The following is an 18686-nucleotide window of genomic DNA, read 5'->3' on the forward strand; positions in this document are numbered from 1 at the left end:
GCCAGGCGCCTCACCCAGTTGTGTCCACAGCACTTTCACCTTCCTGTTTCATAACTAACCTGCTTACATTAGTCAAATAAATGAGAAAATTAGCCTCAGTCTCCCAAGGCAATATTTTTAATGGTATAATTTCCTAGTGAGCTCTAGGACTAAGTTAAAGGATCTCTCGAGACCCAAATTCTCACAGTTATCCTGATGGATTTTGCCCCATTGAATGAGTGATGCTTGACTGGATCTCATAGTACAGATGAACAATTTACGCTGGTGAGAAGGCTCAGAGTAAGTAATTTTAGGGCTCTTAACTCTGCCAACAATAAATAACTCCAATAAAACTCAAAGAAATGAATTAAATAAGTGGAATGTGTTTGTATCTGAATGTTCCATCTGAAGAATTAGGGATGTACTTTTTTTCCTAGAGCCTGGGCTTGGGATACCCTGGGTTTTGCATGTAATTGCCTCTTAGGCAATCCATGTCATCATCAGTAAATCCAATTGTGTATGTGTGTGTGTGTGTGTTTTCATTTACTAATAATTAACCTTGCTGGTAGAGTCAAAAAATGGTTATAAAAGTTTATGGCCTTTTATGGTTACCAAGCAAAAAAAAAAAGTTTATGGCCTAAAACAGACCCAGCATAGTTTGTTCTCTCTCTTCTTCCATTCTTTCTCTCACCCACTTACATATATGAATGCTCACACTCAAAAGCTGGAAGAGCTGACTTTCTAATTTAATAGAAAGTTACTCACCTGACAAACTCCAAAGGACTTGCTCCTCTGTTCTTGCCATTTCCTCTTGAACTTTACATAGCATCTGTTCAATGTTTATAACTGCCTCAATGAGGTTAGCCGGAGCTCCTCTAATCTCTAAATGTGCCTTTCCCAGGGTGACAATCTCTGAGATAGAGATGCATAAGGTTTTCTGAAGCACAGACAAATCATCGTGTTCCTTTTTTCCAAAGTAGAGGATGTGCTTGTCCTCAATGATGTGGCACTCCTTGGAGCTCAGTATCCTCTGGATCCACGCTTTGGCCTCATCTATCTTTTCCCAGTAGGATCCCATCAGACTGATGACAGGAAATCTGTTTTCTTTCTTCTCTCTGGTCTCCTGGGGGACTGAAAACACTATCATAAGAAACTACAGAGGGCAGGTGGGTTTTAAACCACCATAGCCAGTGTTTGCCCTAAGCATCCTTAACAGTAGCAGCTTCAATTAAGTACCTATCTCTGAGAGCTGTGTTGGGTACAAAGAAAATCTAAAAACATAGCTTATAGTCTCCTTGGGAACACAGAGTTTATCATGTCTTGCCCCTGCTGTGTTGCTTTGATCAATTTACAGATGAGCTCACCTTGTAATCTCATCCTAGATGTTAACCAACAATTATTTCTTACTAGATAGGATTTTCCATAAACTCTTATTACCACCAGGTTTAAAATCAGACATCTCTGAAAACCATAGAACTTAGAATGAAAATTGTTTTTTAAAAAATGTCATGTATTTCTGATTATAAAAAATATACATGTTTACTATGGAAAAATTGGAAATTATCAGAGTATAATGAAAGAAAGAAATACCCATAATTTCATAACCTGAGATTCCTTTTTATATCTTATCTGTTTTATGACAGGACATTTTGCAACTCCATAACCAGCATTTGGAGCTTTATAGCTACTGCTACTGAACACAGTATATATTGCACCGGAAAAGGAAATGGAACTCATTTCCGACGCACCCACTGTACCTCTCTCCACAATCTGCCTCCACAGGAGAAAAGATTTATACGAAGAAGAATCTTTGATAGATTAGAGTGACTGAATCCAAACTGAAAAAAAGGAGGGGGCCAGTGGACTAGCTAAGGGGGAATTGCTAGATGAAGCAGTATCTAGAATACATAAAGAATTCCCTCAAATTATTAAGAAAAACAAGCACACCAGTAGCCAGTTGGGCAAAAAATTTCATAGAAAAGGAAATATAAATGGCCCATATATGTGTGAAAATATGCCCATCTTCTTTGATAATCAGGGAAATGAAAAATAACCAGATTGGCAAAAATTCTAAGTCTGACAATATCAAGAGTTTGGGAGAACATATAGAGCAACTGGAATTCCTATATATTCATGACAGATGTAAAACTGGGACAACCACTCCTATAATTATATTATTTAAAGAAACTTTTGCAGCTGTTTATCAGAAGATGTGCACAAGGAGTTCACAAAAAACTAGAAACTACCCAGATGTCCTTCAACGATGGAATATCATAGCAATGAAATGGAGTTTTTAGCTACATGGGTGAATCTTGGAGACATATTTTGAGGGGGAAAAAGTAAGTTGAACACTTACTATTTCTAGGCATTATTCTAAGTACTTTATATGTATTCTGTTTCCAATTCTCACAGTCCTATGAGATGGGTAGGTACTATTCGTAGTTTCCATATTACAAATGAGGAAATTGATTCAGAAATATTATTAAGTAACATGCCCATAGTTATAGGACTAAGTGGTGTCCAGGAAGCTTGTAGATGCAGGCAACCTGACTACAGTGCTCAAAATCTTGCTTCCCAGTGAGTGACCTCAGGATCTCATTAGCGGTCATTAGCATCTTTTCCACTCATATAGTAACTGGCTGGTATCAGGAGCTATGAAAAAGTACCAGGACATACCTAGAAGTAGAAGGGGGAGAATGGCCTCCCTCTGGTAACAATAAAAGCCAAAGTTTTATACAACTGTAAGAAATGACAAGAGATTCTTAAATCAATGACATACTTTTTTAAAAAAAAAACCCTTGTTCTATTTGGGAGTTTATATTACTTTTTAGGAGAAAATTTTAAAAATACATGGTGATATTTCATTTATCCATCATTATCAGGAGAGAAGAGTTGCTCTTCCAGGTAACTAAATTGTTCAAAACACTAATGGAGTCTCTTTCAGCACCAAAACATATTTCATTGTATTGGTTAGTTTAATATTTATAATGGAAGCATACTTCTCTGCCTCCCTAAATAGTCCAACTTTTCCTTAATTATCTGAGGTCATCATCATCATTAATGTCAGTTATTAACCTGTGCTATAATTCCTTTACAGATATCCTCAAGAATTACTGAAGTAAATGGCAATGCCTGGCCCCATTTTTCAGATTCATGATATAGGGACATTTGTATGTTCCTCTTCCATATTATTGTCTCCTAAAACTCCTCCTATCTAGGTTCCCTGCATTCACCGTGGTTTCCCAAATATGCACAATGTTTGTTTGCTTCTGTGAGTTTTCTTCACTTTGGGTGCCCTAACCCCACCAACCCAACTCTGGCCATTGAAAAATCTTGCCAGGGTTGGGAAGGGAGGCTAAAAAGGGAGGGGATATGTGTATATATATATATGTGTGTGTGTGTGTGTGTGTGTGTGTGTATATATTTAATTATGACTGATTCACATTGACATATAGCAGAAACCACCACAACACTGTAAAGCAATTATCCTCCAATAAAATAAAGTTTAATAACAATAAAAAAGATTCTGTAAGAAAAAAGAAAAATTTTGCCATCCTCAAAGCACAACTTAGAACTGTCTTGTCCATGAATTCATTCTTGCACCCTTCCAGCTACAGGGCATCCCTCCCTCTTCTAGGTCACCTGAAGAGTTTGTCCATCAGATTCTCATTCATTATTTATCCCCTGGCCTTTGTTTAATGCTGCATAATTTACAGAACATTTTTACATATATAATCTCCAGTTATTCTCACCACACTGTCATTATCATCATTATACAGATAGATAAATGGGCTCATAAGAGGTGCATTCACAGGCCAGAGCTCTTAAAGTTCCCTTTTCTTCATTTTCAACACTGCTGGACACTGAACGTCCATAAGTTAACTCCTATATTAAAGGGAATAAGCAAATCATCTTGATCTGAATGGAAAATGTCCTAAAAGTTTCTATTGCTGGTTGAATGTCTGGGGTTCTTAACATCTATAGAATGTTGTGGATTACAAATTTATTTCAGGGGATTTCCCTGGCAGTCCATTTTTGAAGACGCTGTTCTTCCACTGCAGGAGGTACAGGTTCGATCCCTGGTCAGGGAAATAAGATCCCACATGTTGCCCAGCACAGCCAAAAAATTAAAAATATATAAATAAATCTACTTTTTTAAAAAAGACTATTTCAGAACTACGTATCTAAATTGTCATGACACAATTCCATCTCAGTCTACACAAACTCCTCTAAAGGAATGAAGTTATAAGACAAAGTTAATTCTTCTCCAACAACAACCAGGACTAGTTTAATCCAGTGATTCCCAAATCTGGTTCAGCAGCCAAACTGACCAGGAAGCACTGAAAAATATACATGCTTGGCCCAGACCCTGAGTTCCTGAATTAGAATCTGTAGAGTTGGGCCATACATATTTTTATTTGTTTTTTAAAGTTTCCATCATGATCCCACTGATTACTCAGGGTGACTAGCATTGGGTTAATCTACTTATTATTATCTGGTATTACTGAGATGTATTTTCTATGATTACTAATGAATAACCCCATTTAGACATCACTCCATTCAAAACAGAAAGACTAACTGGTTCAGTAAGCTCATGAAAAAATATAGCCAGCTTTTTGTGAATGGACTACCTACACTGTGGATTACCTACTGTGACTGTAACTTAGCCTCTCTCTGTTCATATCATGAAACTAGAATGAGCAAAAATAGAATCGTGGCCAGGTATAGAGCACACAGGTATACAGACAGGAGCACAATGAAACATATGTGGCTTATGTATTCATTTTCTCCCCTCCATTACTTCAGATGATCAAGAATAGAATGAGCCTATGGTGGGAGACTATATTTCTAGACCCATGAGTTTCTTACTCACCACCAGAGTAATTGCTGGGACCCTGCAGCTTGAACTTATTCTTTTCCATTTCAGCACTGAAAGCCTGCAAGAAGCAAAACAGAGCGGAGAGTCCTAAGTGGGGCTTTTAGCTACTGTCGTTAAAATCCCTCTCTTTACTTGCACTCGCCATACCTGACCTCACCCACTCTGTCATCCCCTATTCCCACTGTCACAAATCTAAAGCAACCTTTAAGAAAGTCCTCGGGAACAGCCAATGCAGCACTACAATCTATTAGAACATATAGGGGAAACAAGTATAGGAAAAATGGAAAGGAAAAACTCTTAAAATCTGGCATAAAAAAGGAGAATGTACATCCCAAAGCAAAATATAATCATTCATAGATATTAATGCCCTGCTACCATGGGGTTGCAAAGAGTCAGACATGACTGAGCACACACACACACCCCACAACGATGACAAATTATATATTAGGCACTGAACTAAAGGTGTGGATATATCACTGAAGAAGACAAATAGTGGCAGATGTTCTTGTAATCAATAAAACAAATTCATTTTTAAAAGTTATATGCACACCACACTGTAGTCTGGATGATCAATTCTTATAAAGTGCTTAAAATTGTACCCAGGCTATTGTAAATACTCAAGATGTTAGCTATTGTTTTAATTATTATTATATGACAGTATGCACACAGAGATTTATGTATATTGCCATGTAGATCCTTTATCATAGTATCCATTTGAAAAAACTCTCTCCTGGGGTTTGGAACCACCATGCACAGGGTCTTCTTTGTTTAAAGTTGATGCAATTGGCAGTAATTCTTCATTGAAAAAGATGGTAGATAATGAGGTAAAGTCTAGAATCTTCATTTCATCTGAACTTTAATAATGAAGTTTCTTAACCTGTAGCAGTTTTTCTTCAAAAATTATATTTGCAATTGCTATTTCCAGAGCAAAAAAGCCCTCATGTTTATTTAGTACCTGGAGTGGTCATAACAGGGAGGAGCTTCCCTGCCCTCCAAAATAAACAAGATAATATTATCTGCTGATAAATGGACTAACAATAGCTGTCAAACACAAAATGGATAAAAACCAGCTTTTTTCCAAATTCACTTAAAGTCAGTATGCATTCCTGGGTTAGAAATCAATGAGGCAAGCCTTTTGAATTGAAAATGAAAGAAAACTGTAACTTAATCAGGACCAAAAATTTAGAAGGTGTGGATAACAAGCAGGTTGGAAATGCAGATCCAAATGGCAAGAACTTGGCAGTTTTCCCAGTTCTGTCCACAAAAGACCAACAACTCGTGTGAAGAATGTGAGGAGTGTTCCTAGTAAGGAGTTTCTTATTCTGAGATGTAATGTCTGGCACAAGGTAGATATGCAACACATATTTGTTAAATAACCAAATGACGGACTATCCATTGCCTTTTGTACATACTCAGCACCACCCAGGAGCCTTATCATCATGAAATACTAATGAACACAGTATATAGGTCAGCTGGGGAGTTATTTGCTCATTGTTATTCATGAATTAGAAATTCATCAGTGTGTGAACATAAGTATCATTTTATTGTGAGTTCAGTATACGCTGGTCTTCCTGAGCCAGGTCAACTCTAGATGTCTGACAAATCCATTCTCTGGATTGTAGGGACCTTGCCAAGGTAATGCCCCCCATGAAGTGTGCAAACTACCCTCTGTTCTTTCTGAACATAAAGTCCTTGTTGAAAGACTCATTTACGAGGAAAAGATGTGCTTAGAAAAAGACTAGAGGAGTATACATATGTGTATGCACATGTCATACTTCCACATGGATATTATGTAGTAAGTAAGTGTTAGTCACTCAATCGTGTCCGACTCTTTGCGACTCCATGGACTATATAGCCCGCCAGGGTCCTCTGTCCGTGGGATTTCCCAGGCAAGAATACTAGAGTGGTTGCCATTCCCTTCTCCAGGGGATCTTCCCAACCCAGGGATTGAACACGAGTCTCCTGCATTGCAGGCGGATTCTTTACCATGTGAGCCACTAGGGAAGCCCTAAAATGTAGTGTTAACGCTGAAAAAAGCCTGAAGGAATGGTCATTGTTCAGGGTACAGTATAAGTTACTTTTTAAGATAATCTTCTCCTTTGAGTCACAAAACTGAAAGCTGTATCATCCTTCATGATATTTTTTTCCCTATATTTTTGTTTAGTGTTTCAGAACACAGGCTTTAGGGTCAGACCAACAGACAGAGGTTGGACTCTTGGCTCAGCCACTGGACTAGGTATGTACATATTAATCTCTGGTCCCACTTGTAAGATGGAGATGACAATAAGGACTAGCTTCTTCTGGGTACAGTACCTGGCTGATGCAACTCATGGCAACTACTTTTGTTATTAGCCCCCAGGGGAGCTCTCAGACCATGGTTTTCTGTATTGTTGAACTGCCATTTACATTTTTGCTTGTATGTTGACGAGCACAAGCACTTTCTTTTCTGGTGGTGGTTTAGTTGCTAAGTCGTGTCCAACTCCTGTGATCCCATGGACTGTAGCCTGTCAGGCTCCCCTGTCCATGGGATTCTCCAGGCAAGAACAAGAAGTGGGTTGCCATTTCCTTCTTCAGGGGATCTTCCCAATCCAGGAATCAAACCCAGGTCTCCTACATTGCAGGAGGATTCTTTACTGACTGAGCTTTACTGAGTCTTTACTGACGAGGGAAGCCCCATTTTCTTTTCTAGTTGGGGCTAATTCCTCTTATAGGGATATGGTGCTTTATGGACAGTCCAGGGATGTATTCTGAGCACCCATCTGGGCCTAGTAATAGTCCTCTTCAGTGGGTGGTGGGTGGAACTGGTGAACTTCATTGGAATGACAGGCTGTTTAATTTTGTCAAGAAGCTAAGCTGCATCACTGGGTAATTCACCAGTTTTGCAGGTCAGCTGTGGATGAGACAGTGGTGTTCTAGAGCTGGCTTACACTGGCTCATGAGACTCCACGGTGAATGTCTCTTTCCAATTCCTCCTTCAGTGATGTAACATAGATAGCTTGAGGTCAGCAATGGAAATCAGCTAACACTACAAACCTCCCCCTCTAGCAAGGCAGCAAGAGGAATAAGAACATTTACACTTGTTCCAGGAAAGTGCAAACTAGAACAAGTCTAAGCTTGTTTTTTTGTAGAGAGAGAGAAAATGGCAACTACCCACATGGAGACAGGCTGGAAAGTGGGAAAGAGAAGGGGAGGAGCAAAGGACCCCACAAAACTAGGAGGTTGCATACCTTTAAGGAGCAGAGGGAAGAATAAATGCCAACAAAGGACAAGAGAAAAGCTAGGTAGTGGGGTAGACATGGCTTCTACAATGACACTCCTTACTAGGTCAGAGGTGAATGATCTATAAAAATTAAATTTCACCAAGTTAGACCATCATCATGCTCCACAGCACTTAACAAAAGCTGTATCTTACTTTGGAGATACTAAATAGACGTTGTTGAGTAAATGAATATGAATGAACCACAGGACACTTCTAAGATATTAACTTACCTTATATGTCTCCAATTCTTCGGGGAAGATCACAAACTTTACAGCTAATTGTTGCAAACTTTGTCTGGCAAATATTAAAACTTCATTAAACATAATCTCTGCTATTTCACTCTTCTTCATACCAGTGATTCCAGTCCCAAAGGCAGGAAAGGAAATGGAAGTCATATTTAGTTCAAGGCATTTTTCCAAGCATTTCTTCATCGCAGCTTTCAATAGCTTTAGGAAAAACACAAATTTAAGATTAGTATTTTGAGTCAAAAATAAGACTTCACTTACCCACTTACCCTTTAATCCTGCCCATATTTTATAACGCCAACCTCCACTATTCCTCAGGGCCATGCCCATGCCTCCTCAGAGAACAGGAAAGGTAGCACTCCGTAGGGGACCCATTACAGCTGTAAGGTTAGATGATGAGGAATGAAAGGGTTGAGAAACTGAAGTGACTGACTGGTACATGTTGTGCCATTCAGGGCATCTGGGCATCGGGATTGCCCTCAATTTATGTAGCCTTCTCCCCAGATTAGAGAGCCAATCTTCAGTTTATCCCCCACTTACCTGCCACTTCTGGATCAACATAAAGAGCTTTAATAAAGGATGGAGAGGTTAAAGTAAGTGATCAACATTTATTTAAAGTCATTAAGATCTGTCATGTAATTTATTTTTGGCAGATTTAAACTTCCATCAATATTTCAACATTCAAACTGAACACTGTAGTAGGAAGGTTATTGGATAACTTTCTTACATTATACTAATATACTAGTATGTTAGTTATACTAATGTAACAAGATTATACCAATGTGCAAGGACCTCGGAAAACTGAGTGACTGGAAAAAGCAGAGAGTGACTGAATGACCAATTTGGGATTTGAGGGCTCTCTAGACAAGAGAAGATCAGAAATGGTGATAAAATAAATATGGACAAAGACAGAAAAGGAGATTAAGTTTCCCTTTCTCTACATTTCAGTGGGTTCCCCCTAGTCCTTAACGTATACAATTTATGCCCCTCAGTTGTAGAGTCAGCCAGAAAGCTAAGCTTTATCACAGGTACTTTACCACAGAGAAGCCCTCACAGGTAACAGATTTGACTGGAATGGTACTGGAAGAGAGATCCCAGGTCCTCCTGGGATTTAACAGATGGCAGGAGATAGGGAGAGGCTGAGTGCCTGGCCCATATGTAAGAAGAGGCCTGTAGGGCCACTGGGTACAGATAGGGAGCCCTGATGTTTCTGTGTCTATCTGTGGCATGCCCACTTAAAATTCAGACATGGACTAAGCGATAATTTAAATTAAACTTCTTAAGACAATTTGTGACCACAACATCTGTTTACTATTTCAGGTATTCACAGGAGTAGTAGAGAATAGGGAATATTCCACTTGACAATAACATAACATGAATGTCATGACATGATGGAAATTCAACAGACTATTACATAGACTTTGGAGACACAGAAAGATAAATTTATTTTGACCTTACCAGTTTTTGTTCAGAATATTCTGAAGTCCATAACACATGGTATATGTATTTGCAAGACAATTTAAATCCTCTTGTGACCAGTACCAACTGGGAATCTAGTACTGTCTTAGTTATTTTTTGGCATAATTCCCACTCTATTTCATCTCCGGCTGCTTTTAGAATTGATTCTGACACAGACCCAGCTCTAAGACCAATACGGGGGTACATAGAATTAACAATTACATCTGTCTGAAAAGGGAAAAAAAATGAACACGGTTCAGTGTTATATTACTTTTTCTTAAATGACTAATTTAAATATTTATTTTCCTGAAGAGCTTTGAAAAATACTTTTGAAGATCCTAAATCCATAAAACTATCACTTAATAACAGATATAAAATTTCCAAAGAGTGATCATTTGATTACCATGAGTCTGTTCGTGCTAATCAGAAATTACGTAAAACATGTAGATGATACAATTTTTATTGCAAACATCTGTCAGCCCCTTGCTGGCTTATACTCCCAATATTCCCAGATTCAGAACCTTCTCGATGATTTGTTTTAAGCTTCATCAGTAAGTGGTTTCATTCTATAATCCACTGTCTTCACTTTTCGCTGTTTCTATGTGAATGTTCATGTCGTCTTACAGAGTGGAAATAAAATTTATAAGGAAATTTCTACCCCCTAAAGTTCGTGTTTTTTAAAGTAAGTGGCACATGGTTAAAGAAAGCACAAATGAGATGAAAAAGTTCACGGTGGGAAGTAGGTCTCCCTCTTGGTGGGGGTCCCCAGGTCCCCCTAATTCATCTTGATGGCTTTGGCTCCTTTTGGGGTAACTTATGTACTTCTCATGGGTATTAATGAATGTGTCACTTTGAAAATGCAATCAGAACTTGCAAGTTGGAGGCACTGGCACCCTTTACAAATTTTAAAATTCTTAATGTTGGTAATAATTAAATATAATAGAATTTTAGTTAAAGAAATAAGCTATTCAACCAGGATGTTTCCACTTTAATTTTAAATTGGCATATTAATGATTTATCAAATAAATATTTCATCTCCTGGGGTCCCCTCAGTCTTCTTTCTAATTGTCTTGTAAGCAATAAATGGAATTTTTTCACTTGTGATTAATCCTGTTTGACTATGGCCACAGGAGAGTCACGGATCATGGGGATAATAGAGAATATAGCCTTATATTCTTTCTCTTCCTCTGTTGCAGCCCCTGCTCTCTGCTGCCTCCTTTCAGTTATTTGTCAGTAACTTGTTGGACACCAACATGCATGCCCAGAGACCAGCTCCAGAGCTACAGAGATGAACAAGTGACAATCCCCACCGTCAAGGTGCTCTCTGCCTGGTAGAGAAGCTGCACTAATCCAGAAGCACCTGGTTCACTGTTACCTTGACTCTATCCCCTCCCTGTCAGTGCCCTCACCTTTGTGCCCTACTATCCCTGGCTAAAGGCTAAGTTACAATTTGTATCCTCCACAGCCCCTGGCACAGAGCCACATCAGATCAGATCAGTCACTCAGTCATGTCCGACTCTTTGCGACCCCATGAATCGCAGCACGCCAGGCCTCCCTGTCCATCACCAACTCCCAGAGTTCACTCAGACTCATGTCCATCGAGTCAGTGATGCCATCCAGCCATCTCATCCTCTGTCGTCCCCTTCTCCTCTTGCCCCCAATCCCTCCCAGCATCAGAGTCTTTTCCAATGAGTCAACTCTTCGCATGAGGTAGCCAAAGTACTGGAGTTTCAGCTTTAGCATCATTCCTTCCAAAGAAATCCCAGGGCTGATCTCCTTCAGAATGGACTGGTTGGATCTCCTTGCAGTCCAAGGGACTCTCAAGAGTCTTCTCTAACACCACAGTTCAAAAGCATCAATTCTTCGGCGCTCAGCCTTCTTCACAGTCCAACTCTCACATCCATACATGACCACAGGAAAAACCATAGCCTTGACTAGACGAACTTTGTTGGCAAAGTAATGTCTCTGCTTTTGAATATGCTATCTAGGTTGGTCATAACTTTCCTTCCAAGGAGTAAGCGTTTTTTAATTTCATGGCTGCAGTCACCATCCGTAGTGATTTTGGAGCCCAGAAAAATAAAGTCTGGCACTGTTTCCACTGTTTCCCCATCTATTTCCCATGAAGTGGTGGGACCGGATGCCATATACTCACATACAATTTGCAGCTCCACCTAGTACTCCTGACTGGTCCAGCCTATAACTTTTGATCTGTCAATTTCTCTGTATCTCTCTGCTAAGTCATTCTAACTACCCAGGCCTCTTCTCCTGCCAATTCATAACCATCATAACTTGAGATCAAATTCAAACTCGTATCTTCTGAAATAATCCTTCTTGATCTACTATACTCCACTCTTGTGACAAAAATGTACATACTCTGAAATATTATGAATTCACTTTGTATTGAGATTTTTTGTTTATTATTACTGATAGCTTGCTTTAGAAATATTTAGATGGTTTGTCTCCCCAGTGAGACGTTTCAACTAGAGAATCTTTTTATATGAAAAGAACACAGTAGATTTTTACTTCTTTAGAATCAAAGATTGTTCTATTTTCTCATGGTGCTTGAGAATAATGGTAACAATAATTATAAATACTTATCACATGCCAAGTTCTATTCTAAGCAGTTTATGTGTTCTGATTCCAACTCTGAGATAAAAGCGCTATTATTATCCTCATTTTTCAGATGAAGAAACTGAGGACCAAAAGGTAAAGTAACTCAATTCAGGTCATCCAGTTAGTAAATGGCAAAGCTAATATTGAAATCCAGATGGTCTGGCTCTGAAACCCATACTCTTAACCTAAACAAGATACTTTCTAAACCATGTTTGAAATAGTATATGCTCAAAACATACTTGCTAGGTAATACACAGTTCAGGGAACCCCTTTGGCAGTGCAAGAGAATACAATAAAGACTTACCTCCTGCCTTTCAATGAGGCCTTGGACAATGTGAAGAGTCATGCTGTTCACAACCATAGTATTGAAAGGCTGGGTGGCTCCTTGACTTACCAGGGATTCAAGCTCATTCCTCCCTAGGATGATTTCTGAAGCGGTTTTAAAGGCAGCAACAGTAGGGTCCTCATTGCTTACCAGGTGAATTTCTTTAAAATTATTGGCAATTGGCGTGTTTTGGAAATACATTTTGATAGTTTGCACAATGATCTCTGTACACAGACTCAGAGGGAACTGGAAAATCCCAGAGCTCAGGGCTGGAATTGCTACTGTCTCAATGTTCATAGAATTTTTACTGCTGACAAAACGCAAAATATTTACAATGGCTGTTTTCAGTTTATCAATACATTCCTGGCTATCCATCCATGACCACCGAGGGCCAACAGCATGGATAATTGTTTGGCAGGGAAGCTTCCCTGCTCCTGTGATAGCTATCTCACCAGTTGAAATTCTGCCGTATTTGGAAATCACTTGTCTGCTCTCCTCTTGGATTTCAAAGCCGCCAGCTTTCACAAGGGCCTGGGCCAAGCCCCCTCCATGCAGGAGTTCTTCATTGGCTGCATTCACCACAGCATCAACAGCATGTCTGGTGAGGTCATCCTTCCAGATAGATAACTCTACCCTGGGAGTCAGCATTTTTCTGAAGACTCGTAGAGACTCGTTGTTACCTTTCGGGGCCGGAGACACCAAGGTAAAGTTACAGCCAAATTTATTCTGGAGGACTTCACACAGCAGACTCTCATTATTTTTCAAAATTTTGAAGTTGTCATGACTAATGGGAATTTGCTGACTGTAGTTTCCTCTGAGAGTATCAATCTCTGGAAAAGGAGAGAAGATAAAAAAATAAAGACATGAGCAAGGGGTCCTTTGAAAAGGATCTAATTCTACTTCACACCAGGAGTTTGAGCTTCCTCTATGCAAAAAAGAGAGATGACTTCTAGGCCTCTTCCTGCTTCTCCCTTATTCCTTAGATCAAGGATATCTAAGAGTTTTCCATGGTATCACCATAAAGTGCTTAGCTGTGAGCCTGCCATACAATAAATACCCACTTGGTGGTAGCTACCATGATGCAATAACGGTGGTATGAAACTGTTTATCAAGGTTCATAGATTTTAAAAACCTACATAAAAATAGCGCATTTGGGAAGACCCATTCTTAAGGCACAAGTATTAGACTTAATTATGAGTCAAAAATATGTGGAGGCTTTATTTATAACTTGTTTGCCTTTGTCAACATCTTGGCTTGGGTTCTGCTAGAAGCTGATTCTGAGGTAGGGGTTGAGTATAAATTTATTTGGGAGGTTATCCCAGAAAACACCAGGGGCATGGGATGGGGAGAATCAAGTGGGAAAGTGAGACAGGGAAAGGAAAGAAATGAATAAAGGGGATGTTACAAAGAAAATGAAGCTTAACTCCACAGAGGGGCAGTGTAGACCATGCGTCTTAGAATTGCATCACCGGGGTGACAGAGCTGGTTACCCAGCTTCTATCAGTCATTGGTCAAGGATGCTCCTGGGGGCATGGTCCAGGAGACGGGAGGAGCACTGACAACAGGACAGTAAATAATTCTTCATCATATTCTAGTTTTGTAGCATGATTTTGGTGGAAATAAAACTGATTGGCTAGAAAGTATTTTCCGCAGGTGGCAGCAAGATGATGCGCTAACTGATCATATCCTCCTTTAGTGAAGCGGGGAGGATGATTAGCCAACAGCCTCCAGGTGTTAGCCCCTCAGCTTTCCAGCCCAGGTCACGTTATTCTCAGGGGGCTCCATCAATAGCTGGATAAGGGCACTGATGTACAACTTTGCCCATGAGCAATCTTTAGGCTGGCAGAGTTTTGCCAGATTTTCATTACAGTCTGATGGCTCCAACTGTCCAATCTGGTTTCTTCTCTTTCCCTTTCACAATAAGCCTTCAGCATCCCTAACTCCATCTCATTTTCTGCTTCCTGGAGAACCTGACCTGTGAAACTACAGTTCATGGGGTCTAAAGTATTACTATATGCCACCAAGAAAGGAAAAACGATGCCAACTAAACCTATCAGTGGATAGGGAGCAGCCTTATTTCAGAGACCTGAAAAAAAATCTGTGTCCTAAAATAGATACAATGTAGTAATTTCACTGGGAAAGATTGAAGGCAAAAGGGGAAGCAGGCAGCATAGGATGAGATGGTTAGATAGCATACCCATACAGTGGGCATGAATTTGAGGAAACTCCTGGAGATAGTGGAATACAGAGGAGCCTAGCTTACTGTAGTCCATGAGGTCCCAAAGAATCAGATACAACTTAGCAACTGAACAACAGTAACTGATTATTTTTTTTACTTCAATTCCCATTTCTAATCTGAGCCATCTAGAAAGACCTCTAATGGCCTCAATTACCCCAAAGCAGCAGCACATGAGTTGTCAGAGCCTATGGGCTTGTGCCATGGTTGAAAATCTCGAAGGGGTCAGCCTCATCCTAGGGTGAGGCTAGGCTGGCTCTTACAAGCCTTGCTGAGCAAGAAGACAATCAGTGGGTCACCTCTCGTGCCAGCTTTAGTTCTAGGGCTGTTGTCAGAAGAGTCTCCCATCTTGTGTGCAAAGGACAGGACCAACAGGAGCCCTAGAGAACACATGTGCCGGGTCCCCACAAGGCCCTGCAGTCACGCACCTGAGCGCTGGTGGGGGAGATAGTCTCCTTCTGTATTCCCCTTTCTCCACTGAGGAAAGATGTGAGCAAAGATTTTCTGAGGCAAGAGTGAGAGTGAGGTGATCCTACCTGGTTTCTCACTGTCAGCTGCTGCCCCAACACCCTGTGAAAAGCAAGAGTGGTTTCAAAATTATCGAGACGGAATAATTGACAGATTACTGATGACAAATACAGTTTCATCAACACAAAGCAACAGAAATCTTCCTAAGAGCACTGGGTTGGAGAGGGGAAGGGGAACACGTTTGTTTGATCAATGCGTCTGGAATACTTGAAATAGTAAGTGTTCCAGCCAACACTGACTCTACCCCTCTTCCCTAGAGGCCAATGTACTTTTAATTCTGGATGAGATGAAGGGTTGGAGATTACCACCTGAAAAGGCTCAAAGGTCACAGACCAAAAAGACCCCAAACTCTCAGAGAGGACTCCAATCTCCAAAGCCTTGTGGGGTTCCTCTAGACAGAGCAGAAGAAATGGGGACAAAAGCCTATCAGCTTCACCTCCCCATCAACCTGAAAGGACCCACTTTCAATGGCTTATATAATGACATAAGCCTGAATGTGGACTTTTCAGGATAAACCAATGAGGTGCCTTTTTCCTGGTCCTTTATTTTTATTTCTCCTCCCTCCACCTCCTCCCCTCATGCTGCTGCTCCTGCTGCTGTTAAGTCGCTTCAGTCATGTCTGACTCTGTGCAACCCCATAGACAGCAGCCCACCAGGCTCCTCTGTCCCTGGGATTCTCCAGGCAAGAATACTGGGGTGCATTGCCATTTCTTCACCACCCCTCATGCTACAAAAGTAGAATTGCTGAGCAGAGAAAATAAAAATGATACTGAGGCAACATTCTGAAAAAATCACCCATCCTCATGTTGACTCTGTTGATTATATTAGCACATCCTTGGTTCCCCATCTCTCACATGAGGCAAGGAGAAAACTTTTATTGGGATATTAAAACCAAACAAGATTGCCAAGTATAAACTGGAAATCCCAGAATTTTTGCTATCTTAGAAAGAACTATGATGTGCTGACCAAAGTCTATAACTTACATATTTATGCTTTTTACCTTGGAAAAGTCCATCCTCCAGGTCTCTGAGGTTTTTCAGTGTTTGCTGTTTTGCGTTTCCCAAATATGGCAGCCCCCTTCTAGGAATGAATAGAAGGATGCATAAGCACTGATGAGCATCTTAGGGAATTTGGTGAGGATACACAACCGGAAGACCAAACATGATTTCTGATCTTGAGTTATTTTTCATTCCATTGGTGAACATGCAAACACTGTTTTTGCTTCTGTTGTTTACCTTTTATCTTTTACTGAGAGCTTCCAATTGAAACTATAATGGCAGTTCAGAGAAGGCAAAGAGCTGTATGGGCTACAGCAGGGAAATCTGTATGGGGAAGGTGAGGCTAGGGCCAGGTCTTGAAGGATGAAGCAGGCTTTTACATTTTTAGAAGAGGAAAGATGACGACACGTGAGCATAGCATTCAGAGAGCAATGAGGAAAAACAAGCCTGTGCGAGGGTGGGATGATTTAGAGAATACCATTGAAACATGTATATTATCGTATGTAAAACAATGACCAGTGCGGGTTCAATGCATGAAGCAGGGCACTCAAAGCCCGTGCTCTAGGACAACCCAGGGGGATGAGGTGGGAGTGGGGTCCAGGATGGAGGGACACATGTGCACCCATGGCTGACTCATGTCAAGGTATGGCAAAAACTGCCACAATGTTGTAAAGTAATTACCCTTCAGTTAAAATTAATTAATTAAAAATGACTTGAGAATACATTGCAATTTGTGCAATTTGACTATTGCATTCAGGAAAAAAAGACAACAGCAAAATAAAAAATTTAAACCCTAAAAGATTTTTAATAAAACATGGGAAAGTCAAAAGAGAAAGAAAAAAGAAAACCAGCCTATGAATAAGTAAAGACCCCTGGACAGTGCCTGAAGAAAGAGGAAACTGTATTTGTGCCTGTGGGGATATACATCATTGAATTTGTGATAAATATCCCTGATCTAATTATAAAGGGGATTATGTGGATAAAAATCAGAAACCCTGGGAAAACACATTTTAATGATTTTTCTAACATAATTAAAGACTGGGGAGAATAAGAATAAAAGTGCTTAAAGACACAGCTGCTCACACCTGTTGCCACATAGTCGCCTGAGGCCCTCTGAAATCATTTCTAATGCTTTTGCAGAAGGAAAATTTTGTACAGCTACCTGCAGTATCAGAGCACTATTATTAAATGTCAGGAAAAGCAAGTCCAAGTACTATCCTAAAATGCAAGGAGAGGACACATTTTTGCCTCCAGAGGGCACTGCTGTTTTCATAAAAGAAGGAAAAGTGAGAGCTTCTGCTGTGGGCTTCCGGTGGGTTTTTGCTTTTGATGTGCTATGCTGTGCTTAGTTCTTAGTCGTGTCCGACTCTTTTGCGACCCTGTGGACTGTAGACCACTAGGCTCCTCAGTCCATGGGATTTCCCAGGCAAGAATACTGGAGTGGGTTGCCATCTCCTTCTGCAGGGAATCTTCCTGACCCAGGGATGGAATCGACATCTTCTGCATTGCAGGCGGGTTCTTTGCCGCTGAGGCATCAGGGAGTTTTTAAGGCATTGGGACAGACTGGTCAGTATGGGGCGGCACTCTTTTAACCCCAAAGTAATTAGAAACAAGGAAAGGAGCATATGGCCCCAAACACTCAATCTCTTCTATTTTAACAGCAACAACAGCAACAAAAGACTTCCCAACTTTTCATTGCTGGTCCTACTATGTTCCTTTCTCTTCATGGGCGGCTGAAGGAGTTGACTCTCTGTCCATCCGCCTGCTCAGCCCACAGCAGTCTGGCTCCCAGTTCACACCAAGCCTTCTCTGAAACTGCTCATCAGTGTTTTCCAGGTGGCTAACCCCAGTGGACTCTCCTCTCCTCTTTCCTACTCTTTATTTGGCCCTTCTCTATAGTTTCATTCATTTCATGACCTGATTCCTGAACCTCTGCTTTTAGGCTTCTCCAATGCCATCTTCCCCTGGTTCTTGTCACCTCTCACTTTGCCTTTACAGACCTTTCAACTGGATTCAACCTTCATCAGCTGTCCCAGGATTTTATGAGAGGCACATCTCAACTCTTTCTAAATACTCTCCAAATGTGATCTCATCTACTCTCATGACTTCAGCTCACCAGCTGCAAATATGATTCCCATACCTGTAACTCTAGGCTATGGCTCTCCT

The 18686-nt window shown here is 40.4% G+C and overlaps 1 protein-coding gene across 8 annotated transcripts in view; it reads right to left on the minus strand.

Annotated features, from left to right (window-relative positions):
* PARP9 (poly(ADP-ribose) polymerase family member 9) overlaps positions 1 to 18686 on the minus strand; it is a 29630-nt gene that overhangs the window by 7328 nt on the left and 3616 nt on the right. For 3 of the 8 annotated variants that reach the window (XM_019956097.2, XM_070799204.1, XM_070799242.1), the window contains exons 2-8: positions 16523 to 16602; positions 15531 to 15564; positions 12738 to 13588; positions 9821 to 10048; positions 8348 to 8563; positions 4853 to 4916; positions 745 to 1110 (exon numbers count right to left, since the gene is read on the minus strand). In XM_019956097.2, coding sequence (XP_019811656.2) covers positions 745 to 1110; positions 4853 to 4916; positions 8348 to 8563; positions 9821 to 10048; positions 12738 to 13588; positions 15531 to 15564; positions 16523 to 16537 — 1774 coding nt within the window. In that variant the 5' untranslated portion in view covers positions 16538 to 16602. Of the gene's footprint in view, positions 1 to 744; positions 1111 to 4852; positions 4917 to 8347; positions 8564 to 9820; positions 10049 to 12737; positions 13589 to 15422; positions 15565 to 16522; positions 16603 to 18686 lie in introns of all 8 variants that reach the window. The other 5 variants (XM_019955925.2, XM_070798997.1, XM_070799066.1 and 2 more) reach the window with 3 other exon arrangements.

Source organism: Bos indicus, chromosome 1 (assembly GCF_029378745.1).
Source record: "Bos indicus isolate NIAB-ARS_2022 breed Sahiwal x Tharparkar chromosome 1, NIAB-ARS_B.indTharparkar_mat_pri_1.0, whole genome shotgun sequence".
In the NCBI taxonomy this organism is placed as follows: Eukaryota; Metazoa; Chordata; class Mammalia; order Artiodactyla; family Bovidae; genus Bos; species Bos indicus.